The 23,523-nt window shown below is 46.1% G+C and overlaps 1 protein-coding gene across 1 annotated transcript; it reads right to left on the bottom strand.

Moving 5' to 3' along the window:
• Window positions 1–19,390: 19,390 nt before the first annotated feature.
• Window positions 19,391–20,691, bottom strand: LOC124657912 (protein LURP-one-related 8-like). The gene is made up of 2 exons (XM_047196389.1): window positions 20,309–20,691; window positions 19,391–20,196 (listed from the first exon to the last, which is right to left on the bottom strand). The coding sequence occupies exons 1-2, from the start codon at window positions 20,618–20,620 to the stop codon at window positions 19,711–19,713; spliced, it is 798 nt and encodes a 265-aa protein (XP_047052345.1). The 5' UTR covers window positions 20,621–20,691; the 3' UTR covers window positions 19,391–19,710.
• Window positions 20,692–23,523: the final 2,832 nt, after the last annotated feature.

Below are 23,523 nucleotides of genomic sequence, written 5' to 3'. Positions count from 1 at the left end.
CAGATCAGTGAAGCCATGAATTGTCACCAGCCAATGGTTCTTGAACGAGCACCTCGCAAAGCATCGTAAAAAGATCATTCGGCATCAAGAATAGTTAATGAAGCCATGCACTATTACCATCTTAGTCTTGGGTTACATGACTTGGAGATTAGAAATTTTGTGGGGGCGGGGCAATTGCCCCCTTAGCTAATACATTGGATCCGCCCATAATATTACAACATGTAATAACACCATGCAGAATAATATCAACATGTTCAAATACTGTTGCTTCTGCATTTGCACGAATTACATGTTCACACACATGAACAATGCTAGTGTCAAACTAGCAAAGATCAACACTAGGGGCACTTTCCACATCTAGCAAAAGCAAATATGGTTGCGGAGCAAATCTCCAATGATATACAAGAGTGGTAATTATTGTATCCCATTATTTTCAATAATAATATATAGTGTTCCTTATATAGATGGACAAGTTGGTATTTTTACACATCCATCTCCCTGAAATAACCATGTTTTGGTTATTGTTGCCTAACAGAAACACTATGCTTTGTTGATGCATACAGGAGAACAGAAAACCAGAGATCATGTTCTATAAATTGCTTCCTGCCTTATGATAGCATGCGGGAACAAAATATGTGTTCATGAGACAAGTAAAAGCTCTAGAAAATGAGTTGCGGGGGAGTAGGATACATAAAGAGATACTTACCCATGAAATGAATAGATGGGAAGAGACACATATCCAAGAAATTATACTGTTGAAGAAACATATCGAAGCTCTGCAGAATCAACAGCCAGAGTTGCCGGAGATCAGAGCATCGTCACAAGATCATCTACATAAAGAATACTTAATGAATCCATGCAACATTACCAGCCTGATTTATTTTATGAAAGAGCATTGGCACTGCCACCACAGATGACTGAAGCCATGAATCATCACCATCCAATGGCTCTTGAACAGAGTACCTCAGCAACACCGTTAAAACATCATTCGACATCAAGAGTAGTTAATGAAGCCATGCAATATTACCATGTAGATATTTTTGATGAAAGAACATTGTCACTGCCACCACTGATGACTGAAGACATCAATCATCACCAGCCAGTGGTTCTTGAACATAGCACCTCGGTAACACCGTTACAAGATCATTCGGCATCAAGAGTACTAAATGAAGCCATGCAACATTACCAGCTAGAGATTTGTGACGAAAGAACAATGGCACTGCAGAACACAGATCAGTGAAGCCATGAATTGTCACCAGCCAATGGTTCTTGAACAGAGCACCTCGGCAGCATCGTAAAAAGATCATTCGGCATCAAGAATAGTTAATGAAGCCATGCACTATTACCATCTTAGTCTTGGGTTACATGACTTGGAGATTAGAAATTTTGTGGGGTCGGGGCAATTGCCCCCTTAGCTAATACATTGGATCCGCCCGTAATATTACAACATGTAATAACACCATGCAGAATAATATCAACATGTTCAAATACTGTTGCTTCTGCATTTGCACAGAATTACATGTTCACACACATGAACAATGCTAGTGTCAAACTAGCAAAGATCAACACTAGGGGGCACTTTCCACATCTAGCAAAAGCAAATATGGTTGCAGAGCAAATCTCCAATGATATACAAGAGTGGTAATTATTGTATCCCATTATTTTCAATAATAATATATAGTGTTCCTTATATAGATGGACAAGTTGGTATTTTTACACATCCATCTCCCTGAAATAACCATGTTTTAGTTATTGTTGCCTAACAGAAACACTATGCTTTGTTGATGCATACAGGAGAACAGAAAACCAGGCATCATGTTCTATAAATTGCTTCCTGCCTTATGATAGCATGCGGGAACAAAATATGTGTTCATGAGACAAGTAAAAGCTCTAGAAAATGAGTTGCGGGGGAGTAGGATACATAAAGAGATACTTACCCATGAAATGAATAGATGGGAAGAGACACATATCCAAGAAATTATACTTGTTGAAGAAACGGATCGAAGCTCTGCGAGAATCAACGACCTAGAGTTGTCGGGAGATCGAGCATCGTCACAAGATCATCTACATAAAGAATACTTGATGAATCCATGCAACATTACCAGCCTGATTTATTTTATGAAAGAGCATTAGCACTTGCCACCACGGATGACTCGAAGCCATGAATCATCACCATCCAATGGCTCTTGAGCAGTACCTCGGCAACACCGTTAAAACATCATTCGACATCAAGAGTAGTTAATGAAGCCATGCAATATTACCATGTAGATATTTTTGATGAAAGAACATTGTCACTTGCCACCATCGATGGCTGAAGACATCAATCATCACCAGCCAGTGGTTCTTGAACATAGCACCTCGGTAACACCGTTACAGGATCATTCGGCATCAAGAGTACTAAATGAAGCCATGCAACATTACCAGCTAGAGATTTGTGACGAAAGAACAATGGCACTGCAGACACAGATCAGTGAAGCCATGAATTGTCACCAGCCAATGGTTCTTGAACAGAGCACCTCGGCAGCATCGTAAAAAGATCATTCGGCATCAAGAATAGTTAATGAAGCCATGCACTATTACCATCTTAGTCTTGGGTTACATGACTTGGAGATTAGAAATTTTGTGGGGGCGGGGCAATTGCCCCCTTAGCTAATACATTGGATCCGCCCATAATATTACAACATGTAATAACACCATGCAGAATAATATCAACATGTTCAAATACTGTTGCTTCTGCATTTGCACAGAATTACATGTTCACACACATGAACAATGCTAGTGTCAAACTAGCAAAGATCAACACTAAGGGGCACTTTCCACATCTAGCAAAAGCAAATATGGTTGCGGAGCAAATCTCCAATGATATACAAGAGTGGTAATTATTGTATCCCATTATTTTCAATAATAATATATAGTGTTCCTTATATAGATGGACAAGTTGGTATTTTTACACATCCATCTCCCTGAAATAACCATGTATTGGTTATTGTTGCCTAACAGAAACACTATGCTTTGTTGATGCATACAGGAGAACATAAAACCAGGCATCATGTTCTATAAATTGCTTCCTGCCTTATGATAGCATGCGGGAACAAAATATGTGTTCATGAGACAAGTAAAAGCTCTAGAAAATGAGTTGCGGGGGAGTAGGATACATAAAGAGATACTTACCCATGAAATGAATAGATGGGAAGAGACACATATCCAAGAAATTATACTATTGAAGAAACAGATCGAAGCTCTGCAGAATCAACAGCCAGAGTTGCCGGAGATCAGAGCATCGTCACAAGATCATCTACATAAAGAATACTTAATGAATCCATGCAACATTACCAACCTGATTTATTATATGAAAGAGCATTGGCACTGCCACCACAGATGACTGAAGCCATGAATCATCACCATCCAATGGCTCTTGAACAGAGTACCTCAGCAACACCGTTAAAACATCATTCGACATCAAGAGTAGTTAATGAAGCCATGCACTATTACCAGCTAGAGATTTTTTACGAAGGTACATTGTCACTGCCACCACAAATGACTGAAGCCATGAATCATCACCAGCCAATGGTTCTTGAATAGAGTACCTCGACAACACCGTTACAATATCGTTCGGCATCAAGAATACTTAATGAAGCCTTGCAACATTACCAACCAGTGATTTTTACGAAAGAACATTGGCACTGCCGCCACAGATGACTGAAGTGATGCATTGTCACCAGCCAATGGTTCTTGAACAGAATACCTCGGCAGCACCGTCCCAAATCAGTGGTCTTGGGTTACATGACTCTGAGATTTGAAGTTGAGTGGGTGGGGGGGGGACAACTGACCCCCTTAGCTAATACACTGGATCCGCCCATAATATTACAACATGTAATAAAACCATGCAGAATAATATCAACATGTTCAAACACTATTGCTACTACATTTGCCCAAAATTACATGTTCACACACATGAACAATGCTAGTGTCAAACTAGCAAAGATCAACACTAATGGGGGGAGGGACAACTGACCCCCTTAGCTAATACACTGGATCCGCCCATAATATTACAACATGTAATAAAACCATGCAGAATAATATCAACATGTTCAAACACTATTGCTACTGCATTTGCCCAGAATTACATGTTCACACACATGAACAATGCTAGTGTCAAACTAGCAAAGATCAACACTAATGGGCACTTCCCACATCTAACAAAAGCAATATGGTTGTGGAGCAAATCTCAAATGTTATACAAGAGTGGTAATTATTTTATCCCATTATTTTCAATAATAATATATATTTTTCCTTAGTTAAATGGACAAGTTATTCCTTTTACACATCCATCGATCTACCTGAAATAACGATGTTTTGGTTATTGTTGCCTGACAAAAACCTATGCTTTGTTGCTGCGTACAGGAGAACACAAAACCAGCCATCATATTCTACATATTGCTTCCTGCCTTATGATAGCATGTGGGAACAAAATATGTGTTGAGGAGACATGTCAAAGCTCTAGAAAATGAGTTGCAGGAGAGTAGAATACAGAAAGAGATACTTACCCATGAAATGAATAGACGGGAAGAGACACATACGCAAGAAATTATATTGTTGAAGAAACAGATCGAAGCCCTACAGAATCAACAGCCAGCGTTCCAGGAGATCAGAGCATTGTCACAATATCATTCTGCATCAAGAATACTGTATGAATCCATGCAACATTACCAGCAGAGTTATTTTATGAAAGAACATTAGCCATGCCACCACAGATGACTGGAGCCATGAATCATCACCAGCCAATTGTTCTTGAACAGAGTACCTCGACAACACCGTTAAGAGATCATTCGGCATCAACAGTAGTTAATGAAGCCATGCAATATTGCCAGCTACAGATTTTTGACGAAACAACATTGTCAGTGCCACCACAAATTACTGAATCCATGAATCATCACGAGCCAGTGGTTCTTGAATAGAGTACCACGGCAGCACCGTTACAAGATCATTCGGCATCGAGAATACTTAATGAGACTTTCCATTGCTTGGTAAGTAATAGCATGCTAGGCATGGAGCATTAGTTGTTTCACATTTCGACCAAAGCATTATTTGTTCTATATTTTGTGTTTTTCCCATGAATGGTGTGGTCGTGTCTAATGTAATCTTTGAAAATGTGGAATATATTGACTAAGCCTCCTGCTGATTCTGCTAACGAATGTACAAATAGTTACACTTGTAAACTGGCATCACGAATTTATATCAACCAGTTGGAATAATCATTTATTTTCAGCTTGTACCTTAGCTCGACTTGACCATACTGGCCAAGGAAATTTTCTTGATATTACTGTAGTTCGGAAAGTGTATTAAAGGTTATCCCTCACCTGCCCATAGTTTATTTAGGTAGGAAAAATCTGTCCCGTTTTAAAGCCTTAAAATTCCCAGAGCAGCACCGCTGATAGTTGGCACAACATTGTCAAAACTAATCTGTATACTCAGTTCAACATATTCTTGATAGGGACTGGAAGAGCTGTATGTGATTTCTTTGCTGATGTGCTAAAGTTTTATTCCCCGAGAGGACTAAATGTTTATTATGTGCTCTGCCCGAAAGTGGACTCTTCATGTTATCAACTGTTTGATAAGGGAATCCCAGTTGATCCTCCTAAGTGTTATCCGATCTTTCACACCGAGAACCCGGTAGCTAGATATCTCTAATTACGCGCGGAACGCAGCCTGAAGTACGGAATAATTCAGCAAGCAACGTGATGGAGATTACCACGCCTCAAGACCAAAGCACGACAATCCTTGATGAACACAAGAACCTCCGCAGCAACTATAATAGATAAACGGTGGCGCAGTTCCCGGAGGGATGCTTCACCAAGCACACACACGCGATAGCGTCTATTCTTAACTCAAACTTGTCTTCTAACCCTAAACCCTATCCGTGCCCACCCTTATATGAGGGGGTGGCCGGCCAGCCCCTAGTGGGCCTCTCTACCTTGGTTTCGACAGACCCAAACCAAACTGACTCAACTCAATAAAATTCCTAATTGACCCACATATAACTATAGTCATAAAATACGATAAATAAGATAAATAGCTAGGTGGAGTTCTGAAATTGGGCTTCACCTTAATCTTCATGCCCGTATCATTGTTTATTAGCAAAAAAAAATCAGTCACAGATCCACGTAAGGAAACCATCGCTTAGTCGATGAACAATACTTTTTTAGGGTATTTGAAGGGAAATACTTTGGGGTTTCTTTACGTATTACCCAAGACACCTGAGGTAACTGGTTAGAGCTGAGGGCATCTCCAGCGGCGCGACGCAAATGGTCGCTCAGCGACCGTTTTCGTCCGCCGTGACCGGAAATGCGTCTGGTACCACCTCTAGCGGGGCGACGCAAAGTGACCAGGCCATCCGCGGAGACGCAAACCTGGCCCAAATATGCGCCTCAGATGTGTCTCTGCGGACGCTCGGCGGACGCGGAAAGTGTCCGCTCGCGTCTGGCGGACGTTTCGTCGGGCCCGCCTAGCAGCGACCCTGCGTCGATGCGTCTTCTCAAACGCGCCAGCGAATGGCGCCGCTGCGTCACTTCGGCAGTCTACGCCACGTTAATGGCGATGCCTCGGCTGCCGAGCTGCCGCAGCCCACCTCCGCCAACCACGTTAATGGCGACGCCATGCGTCCTGCGGCCACCGCATGCCTCTGGCCTATATAAAGGGGGCGCGCGTTCTTCTTCCTCATCCACTCCTCCAAATAAATCCTAGCCGCCACAAAGCTCGACCGTAGGGCCGCCTAGGTGTTCCTGCGACGCAGCCAGGCCCGCGAGGAAGGGAAGTCCATGGCCGGTCCTGGTGGCCGGCGAGGCGGTCGAGGCCGCGGCCCTGGGCGCCCCTGTGGCCGGGGCAGGGGCCGCCGTGGTGGAGCAGCTACGACCCCACGCTCGCCGTCGCCTGCGCCCTCCTCGTCCTCGCAGGAGGAGCGCTGCTTCGAGTTCCTCCTCCGCATCGACGACGACCCACTCGGCATCAAGTGGCTCCCGGACAAGTTTGCCGAGTTCGTCGATGGCGTCGAGCCGGCGCATTTGTAGCTACGGGAGGCCAGCTGCAACTTCTGCCGCTGGACCGTGGAGGTCTTGTTCGACGGGCAGGGCAAGATGTACCTACACACGGGGTGGGACAAGTTCGCCCGTGACCTCGCGCTCGAGCCCGGCTGCCAGCTCACCTTCCTTTACGAGGGGAACGGCGAGATGACCGTCAAGGTGTTCAATGACACAGCCTGCCGCAGGCACTACCACATCGGCGAATCCGGCTCGGACACCGATAGTTAGAACTTCGAGCGTGCTTTCTTTGCAGCGAATCTGGCTATGGGCCAGACGAAGCCAGTAGTGGAGGTCTCTATTTTTTCTTCCTCGGTAGAACCAACAAGGGCACCGTCTCCTCCCACTGGATTTTCTAGTTTGGGTGATTGGGTGTGCCCTCGAATGCTCACTAGTAGAAAAAGGGCCTTTAGTCCCGGTTCACAACGGGCTTTAGTCCCAGTTGTGCAACCGGGACTAAAGGGTCGCGACTAAAGGCCCCTCCCTTTAGCCCCGGTTGCTTGCAAACCGGGACTAAAGGTCCATCCACGTGGGTTCCGTCCGTAGGGACGAAAAATGTCCCCAGGTGAATTTTTTAATTTTATTTTTTTCTAATTTTTTTCACTCCACTTTTTTCCTATTTTTTCAGAATTTCTATTATTTCAGTTATTTGCATAGTTTAGTCTCTATCTCTAACTACACTTATCTCTAGTCAAATTACATACTTGTGGTCAAACTTCCCGCTCGGTCACCCATCCTCCCACTACTCTAGCACTAGCACGCTTAACTTCCGAGTTCCATCCCGTTCCGCATCGAAGTGCTTCACGTGCATGTATGTGATAGTAGTATCATATCAATCCTATTAACATGTTGGCCGATGTCACATTTCTTTATTGTTTGAATTTCAAATAATTATTTTAATAACAAAAGTAATGATGTAATAATTCTTGAATAAATAAATAAACATTAACTTTTAATTTGTATTATTTTTTATTTTTTAATTAATTAAATCTATTTTTTGCCAAACCCAAAAGTTTGAAAATCTAAAAAGTGGGTAAAAATGATAGTAATCTTTATGCAGGATGCAATTAAAAAAATTAATTTTCTAAAAAATAAAAAATATATAAAATCCGTAATTTATAGCAAAAACTAAAATCTTCATGCTTTCGTATTTTCATTTGGAATTTTGAGAATCTAAAATTTGGCTAACCGGGTAAGCCCTGGTGAATTTGGATTCCCACGATGATTTTGATATATTATACGTTTTTTTCCGACGTCGTATGCAAAAGTTAATACGGTTTTACCATTTTTCAAACCTTTTTTGCAAAAAAGTGAAAATTCGAATTTCTTAATTTCACCGAATAGTAGGTTGCATAACATGTAGAAATCTCAAAACATTTTATTTTTTATTTTCTATCATTTTTTTTGTATTTTACAGGAAAAACCTTTAGTCCCGGTTGGGGACAGCAACCAGGACTAAAGGGTACCTTTAGTCCCGGTTGTTGACACCAACCGGGACTAAAGAGGCCTGCGTCGGCCGGCATCCCACCATAGCCCTTTAGTCCCGGTTGGTGAGCATTAGTCTCGGTTCACCAGCAGAACCGGGACTAAAGACCACATTAGTCTCGGGTCAAAGTGTTTGGGAACTAATGGGTTGGGATGGAAGGTCTTTTTTCTACTAGTGGTTCTTTCTTGGCGGCGAACATATGGAAATCAACACAACTGATTTCTTTTTTTTAAATGTTATATTTGTGTCAACCATGGTTCAAACTATGTGTTAGTTTATGTAAACCATGTTCCAAACTATGTGTTAGTTTGTGTAAAATCATGTGTCGAGGGTGCTCCTCGGCAATGCCCTCCGATAGGGGCTTAGGGTTGATGGAATCCTGTAAGCTGACGCGAGACATCGGTTCACAAACAAGCGGGGAGAGCGATTTACCCAGGTTCGGGGCCCTCAATGAGGTAAAACCCTTATGTACTGCCTGTCTGATCTTGATTATGAGAATATTGGGTTACAATGGGGTGCCGAAGGGTTCGGCTGAGATCTCGTCGAGAGGCTAAGTGATGCGGCGACCTAGCTCTAGACTTCTGGTGGCTAAGATTGCTAACATTGTACGTGTCCCTCGGCAGCCCCTCTCCTGGCCTTTATATAGGAGGCCAGGTCTCAAGAGATCTAACCGAGCACGACTTAGATTTACAGTAATTCTATCTCTAAACCTTCCTTATTCGGCTCCTTCCTTGCCTTGCCTGTCAAGGAATCTTCCGCTTCGCCATCCAAGTGGCCCATCTTATCATCGAATACCTTCATGGGCCTCCAGCTAGATCGTGCAGGGTAGGGCAATGTCGGTTACCCGAAGGGTAATGCCCACGTCAGTAGCCCCCGAGTGTCTAGCCGAAGATAGTTCGGGTAGAGACTAAAGCATGCCTCCACCTAATGTTCTTCTCCTGGATTGTTTTTGTCCATCTTGTATCAGCATCATCTTCTTCTATCGGGTGCGCGTCCAGCGCTCCCGATGGGAGTAGTCCCCGAGTCTAGGTGCGGATGCTTGCAATCCGTGCGTAGACTCAAGTTGTGCTACTCGAACGTTCTCCTCTGTCGAAGTTTTGCTACAAGTCTTCATGGGTCATCCGATACATTTGTACCAAGGCTTGTTTTCTTCGATAAGTTTTCCATGCGTAAGGGATAATAAGTAACGTGTCCAACTTTTGTTGGTTAACTGCCGATGGGAAAACAACGTCACCCTACACAGAATCAAGTCCCCGGGCATGATCCTGGAGTGTAAAAAAGTTCTATCGGGTGCGCGTCCAGCGCTCCCGATGGGAGTAGCCCCCGAGTCTGGACACGGGCACTTGTAACCGGGTGCAGACTCGAGCTGAGCATTCCATCCTCTTCTCCAAATATTTCTTCACAGGAATATCTCCGAGTGCTCATTTTATCGGGTGCGCGTCCAGCGCTCCCGATGGGAGTAGCCCCCGAGTCTAGGTGCGGATGTTCACGATCCGTACATACACTCAAAATTACCATCTGATACCTTTTTCATTTCTTCGAATGCTCCGAGCGTTCCTTACGACGTCACTGATGACGTTATTGTTATTTTGATTTTGACTGACAGGACGCGACCCGCTGGGCCCATCCTACTTCTGCCTAGCTCTGTTTTTAAGCAATATCTGCCTTCCTCGTACAGTTACCAAGGTGCCTCCTCGATTTCCGCGATCAATGATGGATAAAAGGTCCTCTTAATGAACTGGCAGCAACGACACGTGCCCACGCAATCCTCAAGTTTTCCTCTTCTTAAAATCTCTTAGGAAAATATCCTTTGCATTCTCTCATATTCATCGTAGCATCCTCTGTCCTTCTTGTTCCTTTCTCTTTCACAACCGCCGCGCCGCCGCCACCGTTTTCAGATCTTGACCAGATCTTGCGATGGTAAATAAGAAGAACCTCGCCGCCGCCGTCAGCTCCACGAGCGGTGGCGCCGCCGCCAAGGCCTCCACGAACCTTCCGAAAAGAAGCGCGCCAGATGCTCCTCCCCCAGCTCCGACGCCGTTGGCGCCGCCAAGTTCAATGGCCGCGCCCAAACCCGGAGATTGGCTAGCGTCCTCCATCACAAAGCGTGATGAGAAGAGGGCTCGAAGCCTCGGGCTAATCTCTTCCGACGGGGATAATGTGATTCTTCCAGGTGCGACCTCTCGGCCCAATCCTCCTGCTGGTTTTATCGTGATGTTCCTGTCGTTCTTGTATCGGGGTCTTTCGCTCCCTACTCACGAGTTCCTCCATCGCCTTCTGCGGACTTACGAAATCCAACTGTGGCAACTCACTCCTAACTCAATCCTCCATGTCACCGTGTTCATCACCCTTTGTGAAGCGTTTTTGGGCATCGAGCCTCACTTTGGGTTGTGGAAGAAAATATTCTTCGTAAAGAGATACAGTAGTAGCAACGGACCCTTTGTCATTGGGGGAGTGGGGTTTGTTGTTCGTTTAGAGGTCAACTATTTCAGTTTCCCAATGAGAGAATGCATTGCAAGGATGGAGACCGAAATGGTTTTATGTTAAGGATTCCTCAACAACCGAGTCCCGACTTTCCTCGCTTTGCCGACGTCCTTGAAGCCAAGCCTAGGCATTCTTGGAAGAATATTCTTTCTCCCGACGAAAAGACAGCAGCCGACGAATTATTCGCCAAATTTCTTCGGATCAAAGATACCGATGGCCAAACCATGATCGGTACAGAGGTGGCTGCGGTGTTCTTGAAACGTCGAGTCCAGCCAATCATGGCCAGGGTTCATCCGATGTGGTTGTATTCAGGTCCAAAGGACGAGACCAGGATAAACATTGCTGAATTATCGGAAAAGGAACTGCTTGACGAAGTTCGTCGCCTCACTCTCTTTAGCCAGGAAGACTCGATCCCGTTGATATCTTCCTATACTCCTCTTGATGCCGATCATCCGCTAACAGAGGTAAATCTTTTCCCTCATATTCTTATGACCCTGTTTCACTTTGCTGTCACGACTACTATTGTTCTCATTTACTCCTTTCTTTGCCAGATTCCCATAGTTTCTGAAAACTTGCATGATTTACCAAACGACACTTCCGAAGGAAGAGGTTCCTCAACTCCTGTCGATTTTCATACTGCCGAACATGATGATCCGATAAATTCTGAAGCTGTCTTTGCTGATCCTCCTCCCCCAGCCAACGATACTTGCGACACAGCGGGATCAATGCACGATGACGACGCTGATTATGATGCCTTTATTAATGCAGCTGTGGAGGAGGTCAGAGCTCCGCTCGTGAAGAGGTCAACCGGTGGCTTTGCAGATGAAGACGATCTCTTCGACATGTAAGCGCCTTTTTCCTAGAGTTTGTATTTTACTTTCATCATTCGTATTTTCCTCATAATTTTTACTAACCATTTTCTTTCGCAGTGACGAAGGTCTCAACGAGCCTCCGCCTAAGAAGGCCAAATCTGACGCCGCTCTGCCGAATGTCGCAGCTTCCGAAGCTTCGGCTCCTACTACAACCCCCGCGGCTCAAGTATCGACTGCCTCCTCCCTTGGAAAGGGGAAGGATATTCCTTCGACTGTCGCCACCGCAACTCCTCCTTCAGGGATAACTGTAAGTCATTCTCGGTCGTACCGCTAACTTTCCTGAATGTGCCTTGATTAATGATTCTTCGTCAAACGTCTATTTTCCTCTTTTCTTAAGGATCTGCGAGGCGTTATATCTTCCTTGGAGGCCTTTGCCTCCCAATTTACTTCTCTGGAAGCGGACAAAGTTCGGCTACAGAAGGAAGTTAACTCCTCTTCCTTGAAGTTGTAAGGTGCAAATAAAATAGCTGCTGCTGCTCGCCACGAGGTCGACTCCCTGAAGGAGGAACTCAGCAAGCTGAAGGAAAAGCTGAAGGAAGAAGAGGCGTCTAGGTTGGTCGCCGAAGCTCGGGTGACTGAAAAGGATGAACTTCTTCGCCAATCTGCCCTGGCTTTGCTTGGTAATTCTTTTTATGCTTCCATGTCGATTATCACTTTGGAAATTCAACCCTTTGATAATAACTTTTCTCATTTTATTCCCTTGCAGAAGCCGCTGACATCCCTGCCGATGCTTTGGATAAAGTCCCAAACAACTCTCCGGCAAACAGTGTGTCAATGACTCTTGCCGCACACCAGCTTACGCGGGAGCTCCTTGACAAGGGTAAAGGTGCCATGGCACGGATGCATTCGATGATCTTTCCCAAGATCAATCAAGACAAGACTCTGTGGCAGCTGATCGATGCCTTCACAGTCGACACCAAGGAGGTTATCGAGGTATTCAAACGTACTTCACGTACTTATGGTGCTCTCCTAGCCTTCCAACTTATGATGGGTCATGGCTTCAAGGCCAATATTGAGAAGATGTCTAAGGAGCTTCCAAAAGATCAAGATGGGCAGTTCATTGATTTAAGCACCTTCAAAACGTCAGCTCTTACATGTGCACGTCAACTCCTCGAACTAGTTTCATCAAAGAGAACATCGACTGGCCCAATTTTATCGACCCAGACTCAAGCCCCTTGACTGTTGTAACAAACTTCTCTTTGAATTGATGCGAAACATTGTTCTGTCGTAAAACTTGTGATTGTAATAAATTCCGTGCTAGCAATGTTGCTAATGTACATCTGTTATGATATTTATGCTTGCATTCTCCCGATGGGAGTTACTTCTGATGCTGAAGTCACCCGATCCGTCATGCCTTTGACACTGTGTTTTGCAGGTTTTCCCAGTGCCTACGTTTGTTGACGATTCTGCGGGTGCCCTTTCTGAAGATGATCGAATCCAGCATATGAAGGATCGGATTGCGCAGATGGAAAAAGATCTGCGCAATACCTATGCCTTGGCCGCCATTGTCAGGAAGAAGGGCGAAATTGCAGCCGACGTAGAGCGCTATGCTCTTACTGAACTGCATAAGGCCACTGAAAGTTTGAATTGTAAGTTTCCCGGTCCTTGTGGTTATTATTCTTTGTCGAAAATATATTGCCTGATCTTTCATCGATTCCTTTGCTAGTCATAGCCTTGAACCGTGCTGAGGAGAACAAGCGGATTCCCGAGCGTGTGAACGCATTGACTCAACTGTCGTCAGCCGAGGAAATTTTCTGGAGGGAGCACTCGAAAGCTTCGGCTGTCGCACAATTCCAAGATCGGGTCCAGCAGGTCCACCATTTCTTCGAAAAGTGCTACAAAGCCTTGAGGGTAATTTGGAAGACAATGTTCCCCTTGAACGCGGTCCCTCCTACGCTGTTGACTCTGATGTCTGAATTTGGGAACACCAAGAAAATTCGAGACTTGGTGAGAGCTCAGGTTTTTGCAGGGGCCAGGTTTACACTTGCCCTTGTCCTTGCACGGTATCCTTCGGCGAATCTGCTGTCTATCACCAACGCAGTTGGTGATTTCAAGACGCTGTACCCGAAGGTAGTGCTGCCCGCCAATATAATTGTTGACAAGCTTGAAGAGGATTCGAAGGTACCTGAAGAAAGAGAAACTCTGCAAGAGTAATTAAAGGTTAAGTTCTTATTGTAAATAGGTAATTTGGCTATTCATCCAAGCATTTGGATTGCATAGTTGAAACTTTAAGTTCGGTAGATACATGTATATGTACTTTTACCGTATCGATGCCGTTGGCAAAAAAAAATTTAAGGAGCAAATCTTAATTGCCCGTTTAAACCTATGTGTACTTGTTGGTCAGCAAATTGTTTGAGTGATCAGCTCGTGTTGCAGGTCTTGCTAAACCCGTTGTATGCGCAACTTTCCTTTCAACCGATGCATGTTCTGACAGCAGCTCCCGAACATATCGGGAGCATTAACTCTGCCGATGGGCCCGTTGTCCTTTGATATTTCCATAAGTAAAATATCGAACGTGGGTTGTATTATATATAATTCCAAACTCTTGCTATTTACGGCGCTCGTAGAGGCATCTATAGCAGAGGGAAAGATCATCGTCCTTGTTTATTTTTGCATCCTTTAGCACTCGCAGAGGCTTTTTCGGAGCACAATCTTTTGCCGCTTACTACATTGCACCATTGTTCACTGAGGGGTGTAAGCAAAGGTTACGATGATGCGGATTAGGTGCTCCGAATTACTGCAATGCTTATCAAGGAATCAAAACTTAAGTTCTCATTAATAAAGGTAAACACAGGACTAAAGGGCGAAAAGAAAGGGGGATTCCTGTTGAAAATAAAAGGAAGAGCTAAAAATTATTCGTCTATTTTAAGCAAGGAAAAGGTTCTTCTTATCATCTGGCTTGTCTACCACGTTAGCGGTTTTCGAAGCGTCGTTGATTGCAGTGGGGGTCTCGACAGCGATTGCCAATGTCTTGATGTCTCCTAAGACTGCTGTGCCATCATCTGCCGAAATTTTTGCTGCCGAAGCTTCTGGGGCAAGGTCGGCTGGCTTCTTCTTGGTTTCCCTGACATGTTTCTCCTCCTTAATTTCACATAACGATAACTTGGGCGGAGGATCGGCAATTTCTTGTTTTAGCCCAAACTTCGCAGCAATCCTCTGAAAGTCGCGATCACAATTATCCGAGTGTGAAAAACTTCCATAGACTGTGATGTTTGTCCCATTGTTCCCAGGCATTTTCAGCTTGAGGTATGCGTAGTGCGGTACAGCCATGAACTTGGCATAAGCTGGTCTCCCGAGTATAGCGTGATACTGTGATTCCCAGTTCACTACTTCAAACTCGATCTTTTCCTTCCTGAAATTGTCGGTTTTGCCAAAGACGACGTTTAGGTAAACTTTGCCAAGAGAGTACGCCGGTGAAGTGGGGAGAATCCCATGAAAGCAGGTGTCCGTTTCTTCTAGCATCCTCATGGTGATCCCCATACTTTTGATTGTGTCGACGAATATCAGGTTTAGTCCGCTTCCACACCATCCATGAAGACTTTGCTCATCTTGAACCCCCTGATTTGTGCCTCGACTACTAAGGCAGCGTGTCCTGGTTTTGGTATGGTCATCGGGTGATCTGCTCGGCTGAATGTAATGTTCTGAGACGACCACTCGACATACTCAGGGATGTTCGCCATGATGCTTTCTGCCAGATTAATTTCTCGGGTGAGCTTCTTCATTTCTCTTCTTGAAACACCTGTCATGTGGATCATGCTCATCTGCCCACGTGGTGGTGGAAACGCCTCATTGGGTTGATGAGGCTGAGCCTGCTGGACCTGGTGCTGCGGTGGTGGTGGTGGTGGAGGTGGTGGTTGCTGTTGCTTCTGCCGGATGAGTTTCTCCATGTCAAGGAACTGCCTACAATCTCTGAGCAGGTGGCTTGACTTTGTTTTATTGTCCTTGGAATCAATGTACGAGTGCAAGTAGCAAGGAGCGTTGATCTACTCGGCGAAGGGTAGCTCGGGAGTCCTCTGTGGTCGCGGTTTGTAGTTGACGCGATTTCCAGAGTTGTTCCGGTTACCATCCTGCCGATCGTCTCGTCTGTCGTCGTCCCGATCGTCCTGCCGATCGGAGTATCCTGCGGCTACCAGGTTACTGTCATCGTAACTGCGGTTTTTCCTTTTCTTGTGACGATCCCTTCGTCCACCCGAATCGTGCTTCGGCTGGTCGTCATCTTTGTAATCACTGCGCTGTCGTGGCCTTCGTACGTTGTCCTCGCCATCAGCCCAGCTGTTGGCGATTTCCATTAGCTTGGTTATAGTTTTTGGTTTTTTGCGCCCGAGTTCCTCTATGTAGCTTTCACGTCGGATGCCGTCGCTGAAGGCATCGATTGCTCTGTCGACAGAAACGTCTTCGGCAGCGTTTAAGAGCTTGGTGAATCTCCCGATGTACGCGCGCATCGATTCCTTCTGCTTTTGCTGGCAATGCCGCAATTCCTCAATCCCGACGGGCCTTTTGTATGTTGCTTGGAAATTGGCAACGAAAGCGTCTACTAGGTCGTCCCATGATTTGATGGAACCCTTCGGCAAACCTCTTAACCAAGCTCGTGCTGAGTCCTTCAGGTAAAGCTGCAAGCATTGCATTGCTGCTATCTGATTTCCTTTGTGCAGAATCACAGTCTGTAAGTAATCGTCTATCCAGGACCTCGGCTCCTGCTGTCCATCGTATTTGGCGGCGTCAGTAAGAGTAGGCTTGAACTTTCTAGGTGGCATCGCCTCGCGAATTTTGTAGCTTAAGCAATCGGCCCCCCTTAGCTCGCCATCGTTCTCCTAGCTTTCATCCGAAGAATCACTGTCATATTCCTCCCTAGCGGCATGTCGTCGCCTTGCTTTGTCGATTCTGCTTTGAGTGATTTCATCTTGAGCATCTCTCGCATGATGCTTTGAGCCACTGGCCTGTAGCGTGGTCTTTTCCTTCCGTGGGACCAGGTTGTCCCCCAGTATCGCGAGACTTTCTAGGGCACCTCGATGGGCTTGGGCCATAGACCCTTCAGGGCGCTGATTGATGAGGTATGCCGCGAGATTGGCGGTTGCTCCTGTGACGGTTTTTGGCCGTGGCATGCCCGCGGTGTCCGTGGTCATAAAAGACTTAGTCATGTTTGACGTTATTTCCCTGGCGTCATCTTCCGAGAGTCTGGATAATCTTGATCGGTGCTTGCCTGCCCCTTGAGTGCTTCGAGAGGCGCTTCCTCGCGAACCTCTCCTAGATTGTTCTGCAGCAGTTAGGCGTCTCTCGAGGGCGGCTTGCTCTTTCGACAGGTGCTCCCGATTTTTTTATAATATAGAGCGATAAGCGTTGAGGGTTCCAACCGAGGTTCCTGCGGGGAGCGGCGTGTTGTTAAGTACGGCTACCTTGGCTGCTGCTCACTCCTCGTCCGCGATGGTGTAATCGCTGTTGTTGTTGCTGGCGCTATTTTCGAAACTTGCTCGCTTGCTGGAGCGGGGGGTGTGATCTCCGTCTCCCCTGTGCCTTGTGTTTCCCGTGTTATTGGCGACATAAACCTGGTGGTGTGCCGTTCTCCGGGTGGTACCTTGGATGACGCTGTCGACACTGTCCTCTCCCGACGAGTACTGAGCATTGTAGAGGAACGGTGTGTCGCTTGATCCTAGCCCGTGCATGGTATCGCAGTGCAAGCAGTAGTATGAGGTTATCTCCGAGGATGCGGGATTGTCAGATCCAACCGACATGGAAGACGTTGAACGAGGATTCGATGACGCAGGCGAGTTCGTTGAGTCCGTAAGACCAGCCGAAAGGTCGATTGATGACGACGTGCTCGGATCTGTCGATCCGGAGGCGAGTGGCTCCAGCAGTCGAAGAATTCCTTCCGCGTTGACGTTGTGGTGGACGCTGCCGAAGGTCATCTCCATGTTTCCTTGTAGATCTGAGAAGGTCGAGCGAGACGAGTCGCTGTGCGGGGTGAATTCATAGGAGCCGAATCGAATCGGGCTTCCCAGGCTTGGCGATGATGGTGTCGATGAAGCTGCCGATGACATGACTGGATCTGCCGATGACCGATCTTGTGCCGACAGGGTTCCCACAGACGGCGCCAATTGTCGAGGGTGCTCCTCGGCAATGCCCTCCGATAGGGGCTTAGGGTTGATGGAATCCTGTAAGCTGACGCGAGACATCGGTTCACAGACAAGCGGGGAGAGCGATTTACCCAGGTTCGGGGCCCTCGATGAGGTAAAACCCTTACGTCCTGCTGTCCGATCTTGATTATGAGAATATTGGGTTACAATGGGGTGCCGAAGGGTTCGGCTGAGATCTCGTCGAGAGGCTAAGTGCTGCGGCGACCTAGCTCTAGACTTCTGGTGGCTAAGATTGCTAAGATTGTACGTGTCCCTCGGCAGCCCCTCTCCTGGCCTTTATATAGGAGGCCAGGTCTCAAGAGATCTAACCGAGCATGACTTAGATTTACAGTAATTCTATCTCTAAACCTTCCTTGTTCGGCTCCTTCCTTGCCTTGCCTGTCAAGGAATCTTCCGCTTCGCCATCTAAGTGGTCCATCTTGTCATCGAATACCTTCATGGGCCTCCAGCTAGATCGTGCAGGGTAGGGCAATGTCGGTTACCCGAAGGGTAATGCCCACGTCATCATGTTTCAATATGTAATATTTGGAACTATGTTTAAATGGAGAAAAGGGAAAGAAACAAGAAAAAAAATGCGTCGCCCTGCTGGAGCCAACCCCAGACGCAAACGGACGCGCGGACAAAAACGGACATTTTACCGTCCGCGTCGCGACGCAAACGGACGCGCGCGGACAATAAAATGTGTCGCGCCCGCTGGAGATGCCCTGAATCTCCTTTTGCTTGTTTTGCTTCTGGAATGTGCATAACTTTTTATCTCTTCCCTCTTTTGCATATTCTGCTTCTGTTCCGCGTAATACCAAGATGACTTGTGTTCTTGTGGAAACAAAAAGATGGCTTTTGTCTCACTGGATGCCCCTGGCTGGATGCCATCGATTGACATGATAGGATGCCCCGGTCGAACAGAATAATTCCGTCTTGGTTGTGTGTACATGCCCCTGCTGGTGGCTTTTCCAAGTGGTGAGTGGCCAGCGCTTTTGTTATGCTGGATGCATTGCCTTGCCTGTGTCCTAGGTAACCTGCACCAAGTAATCTTCTGTCCGTCGTAGTCTTGTGTCCTAGAGTGCTTGGCAATGTCAACAACTAGGATATCTCCCTGGTGCAGGTGCTTGGCAATTGTTCGCCGGGTTGCCCCAACATGCTGGATGGAACGCGTAGCATCCTTCATCGGCAGGATGGAACGGTTAGTTGCATGGCAACTATTTGGCTTATTTTTAGTGCTTGGGTATCCGCTGATCCAACTGGAATTCGCATCCTGAGGTGACAACATTCTTTCCATTAGTTTCTATGGTTATTGAAGGTTTTTCACAACCAAATAATTTCTAAGCGATGCCCAGGAAGTCATTGCTGAAGACTTAGCTTCTTTTTTATGTTGAGAAAAGGGGTTTACCCCCAACTTAATCATTGCTGAATACTTACTAAATACGTATCATCTACTGCTACTCTGAATCTCACCGTTGGCGTCACGGCATGCTACTCTTACAATCGGTACAATTGTCTGAATGACACTAAAACAGATACTCTGAAAAACAATTCTCTGACATCAGGAATGTCTTGATGAAGTGGGCGGCGTCTATGAGCGGCAGTTCTCGGGTCCATCCAACGAAGGACAAAGAATTCTATTGACTGATGTAAGTGTTAACTGACTGCTATGCTATTGGACACTACTGCGAAGAGCAGGCCATCGGCGCGTACGGCTTCCGGCAGATCCGGTCCATGACGACAACGATAGCCATGACCGTCGCGGCGTCCACGCCCGGCCGAACGACCAGGCTGAACACGTCGTCGCCGAGCGAGACCGGCCTGGACGCCACCGTAGACGACGCGCCGGATTTCTTCTTGCATATCCGCGCCGCCTCGTGGCCGTCGCTCCCGGTGATCTTGCAGCTCCTCCTGGAGAAGCAGCCCTCCACACGGAAGCCGGGAGGTGGAGAAGGGTGGGCCCGGCAGCCACGCCCTGATGTCGTCGAGGCCGATGACATGAAGACCTCCGCGTCGTCGGTGCTCTGCAAAGCCGCACACTTACTCATCGTGAAGAGCTGCTGCTGCGTTGCCGGCTGCGGCGCGGTGGAGCTCCCGTCCGTGCTGTCCGGGCAGTCTTCTTCTGGTGCAACTCTGTAACAGTTCCATCGGTCGTGCAGACTAAAAATCTGTCACAAATCAGGGTCTAAGGTTAGATGCAACATATGCATAATTGCAAAGATGCAAGGTTTTTCCAAAATAATATGTAGATGGTGTCAAGTGCAAAGAAGCGGTGATCACCTGCGGCCTGAGGGACAGGAGAGGGGCACCACGGCCGTCCATGAGCAGAAGCTCGCCGGCGAAGGCCTTGGGGCGGCGGGCGTAGTTGTCGACGCGGAAGGCGAGCCTCCCGGCGGCGTCGTAGACGGAGAAGCCGTCGGTGCCCTGGAACCCCATGCTGGACCTCTTCCACACAGTGTACACCGCCGGCTGCTCCTGACCTGGCCTCGCCGCCGACGCGGCACGCCGGGCACCATGGTCGCCGCGGCGATCGGAAGGGTGGATCCTGCTCATGTTGGCTTGTCTGCTAGTACCAGGGAGCAGCGGGCACATACGGGTGTGATGGAAGTGAAATGGGAATCAAATGGTGGTGGTGTTTGGTTCTCTGATTTGTGGAGCGAGGGCTGAACATATGCACACACGGGTTGATCGCGACCGATGTACGCGCGCCTGGCGTGCGGAATGGATCGGGGAGTAGGGACGGATGTCGTGAGGGAGCGGGCGCTCGATCGAGGATGCTGATGAATATGGAATGGAAGGGAGACCTGGTTTGCATGCATACTGGACAGCGAGTGCCGTCTTTCCTTTTTGACAGATCTGACCTTTGGGGCAAAATTCTGACCCTTATCCTGCGTGAAACCATTTCAAAATCTCACTCATGGGTTTGCCGTAAATGAGGATTGAACCAAAACCTTTCTGTCGTCGGCCTCAGCAGTTGTATTTTATGGTTGCTATTTTGATATAGCTGGACCGAAGTCTATTTCGAGGAGGACCGAATAGAAACTATACATGCCAGTGCTAAGGAGTTTCAACAAATAATGACTTTAGGGTTCGGCGTCAATGGTACTGGTGGCAACCTAGCTTGGGCGCCACCATCCATTGGTGCCCATCTTGCTTCGACAAAAATAATTATTTGCGCCGACCTACACATATTTAGCTCCATCCTTATTGGCACAAAACTCATAAGTCATATTCTAGAATAGCATCATCGTGGGTCAAATGACATATAGTTTTGTCAAAGGATCAGAGTTTCCTGGCACCAAATAAACCACGTGGAGGCATCACATACACCGGCCTCACATTCGCTAAGGTTGGATGTTTATTTTAGATTTTCGTCAGATTTGTCTAAAAAGAAAAACATAATTGATCAATCGATTAAAGGTGGGCGTTGCATCATCCAACGCACCAGCCCATCTGAAGCCCAAAACGGCTGTCTGGGCTGTCGCTACTATTAGAGCAAGGCGCAACTCAAAATTGCCATATACAGATAATATTGTATCGAAAATTCACTTTTAATTTTGGCTGCATGTGCTGCTGACATCAGAAAACCACATTTTAAAAATGTAAAAAAAATCTGAAAAAAATTGCTTGTATATCCCGATGTTCTGTGTGCGCATGCCAAATTACGAGGAAACCCGACATTTTTTTCCTATGTATATAAAACATATAAGAAATGTTTCGCAAAGAGCTTTTTAGCACCGAATTTTGTCTTTTTACACATGACACAAGAAATATCTGTTTTCGTGAAGCGACTTTGCAAGCACATAAACATCGAGATGTAAACATGGCATTTATTGTTCAAACTTCTTGGCATTTTAAAATGCGTTTAAAACTCATTAAACCCCGAAGAGTATATGCCCCTCGGTGCAAAAAAAACTTCTTGTCCACAAAGTATCCCATTTCCTTCCTTTTGAAAAAGAACTATACCCCTTTTTCAACTGACAGGGAGTTAAGGGTGGAAACGGATCAGATGTGGGTCAGATAGGGCCATTTCGACATTCGTTTTCATATTCAAAAATGAATGTGAACATATGTTTAAAGCAAATGTTACTAGAATATTGATGCAGATCCGATGTTTACTTAGAACTGATATGCATAAAATAATAGCTTGGGTCTTATAATGAGTCAACTATGAGCTTTCCTAGTAGATATAGAAATTGGATTACCACTTTGGTTTCACCTCATCTTCTAGGTCCACCTTAATGGAGTGGCGACCAAACCTATCAAGCATGGCTAGGGGTTGCGTCAAGGAGACCACCTATATATCTACGGTTCTCTTCGTGTTTGCAATTGACCCACTCACAAATATTCACGAGATTTCAATCGGCATGGGATGCTTCACAAGATTAGACGGCGCAGATGATGTGGCTCTTTTTCTGGCCCCTATGAAACAAGACATTTAGCATCCATCTTCCTTGGCTTCGGTGAGGTTGCATCAAATTTCAAAAGGCCTCTTTGGTGCCAATTCATTGTGGCTAAATTTACCTTGATCATATCCAAAATGGTCTTCTAGTGGAAAGGGCTTCCTTCAGTATCAAGTACCGTCCACTACGTACCCCTTTCATTGTGATGTCTTCGGAGAGGGCTTTTCAACACCTCGAGGATAAAATGGTTGGGAAAATTCCATTTTGGAATGCAAAGATATTACAACAGTGGGGTGCGCCTCTCTTGTCAATTCCATCCTTGTGTTCCCAATCCATATATCATTTGATCCTCTCATGACCCCCTGGGCACTAGGCAGAAGATGAAAGAAAATATAGCAAGTTTTCTTGTGGGTGGCCACAAACAAGGTGTCCGGGAGGTAATGCAAGGTGAACTAGGACACATGTTTCTTTGCAAGAGCCCCCCCCCCCCCCCCCCCCAACCCGGTTTAGTGGTCTTGCCTCGAGTGGAAGGACCTGGAGAAGATTTGTGTGGGTTTGGGCAACCCTTGCAACTATTGGACATATGGCCTAGAGGAAAATAATAAAGAGTGTTTATTGTCGTATCTCATTAGTTCGTAATAAGTTTTATGCCATGATGTAGCTGTATTAATTGGAACATTCGTACACGTGTGGTATGTAAACAAACCAGAGTCCTCAGTGAGCCTCTATGCAAACTATAGCTCATTGATCAACCGATGATTGAGGTTTCCCGATCATGGACATTTATGACAATGGGATCATATCATTAGGAGAATGATATGATGGACACACCTAATATAAGTATTGAAACATGACTGAGTCACAAATTTCATTGCTGCAAAAATTAAGGAAACCTACTCCTTAGACCATGAGATTATATATAATCACTATCACTGGAGGTTGCCTTGACTGCATCAACCGTCACACCATAACAAGGTGATCATAAAAGTGTCTCTCAGGCATTCTGAAGGGGTATGTTGAGTTGTATGTATCAAGATCGGAATTCGTTCATACACATGACAGAAAGATACTCTGGCCCACTCGGTGAGATTA

The sequence above is a fragment of the Lolium rigidum genome, chromosome 5 (assembly GCF_022539505.1).
Source record: "Lolium rigidum isolate FL_2022 chromosome 5, APGP_CSIRO_Lrig_0.1, whole genome shotgun sequence".
NCBI lineage: Eukaryota > Viridiplantae > Streptophyta > Magnoliopsida > Poales > Poaceae > Lolium > Lolium rigidum.
This window is presented reverse-complemented; position numbering and strand designations above follow the sequence as displayed.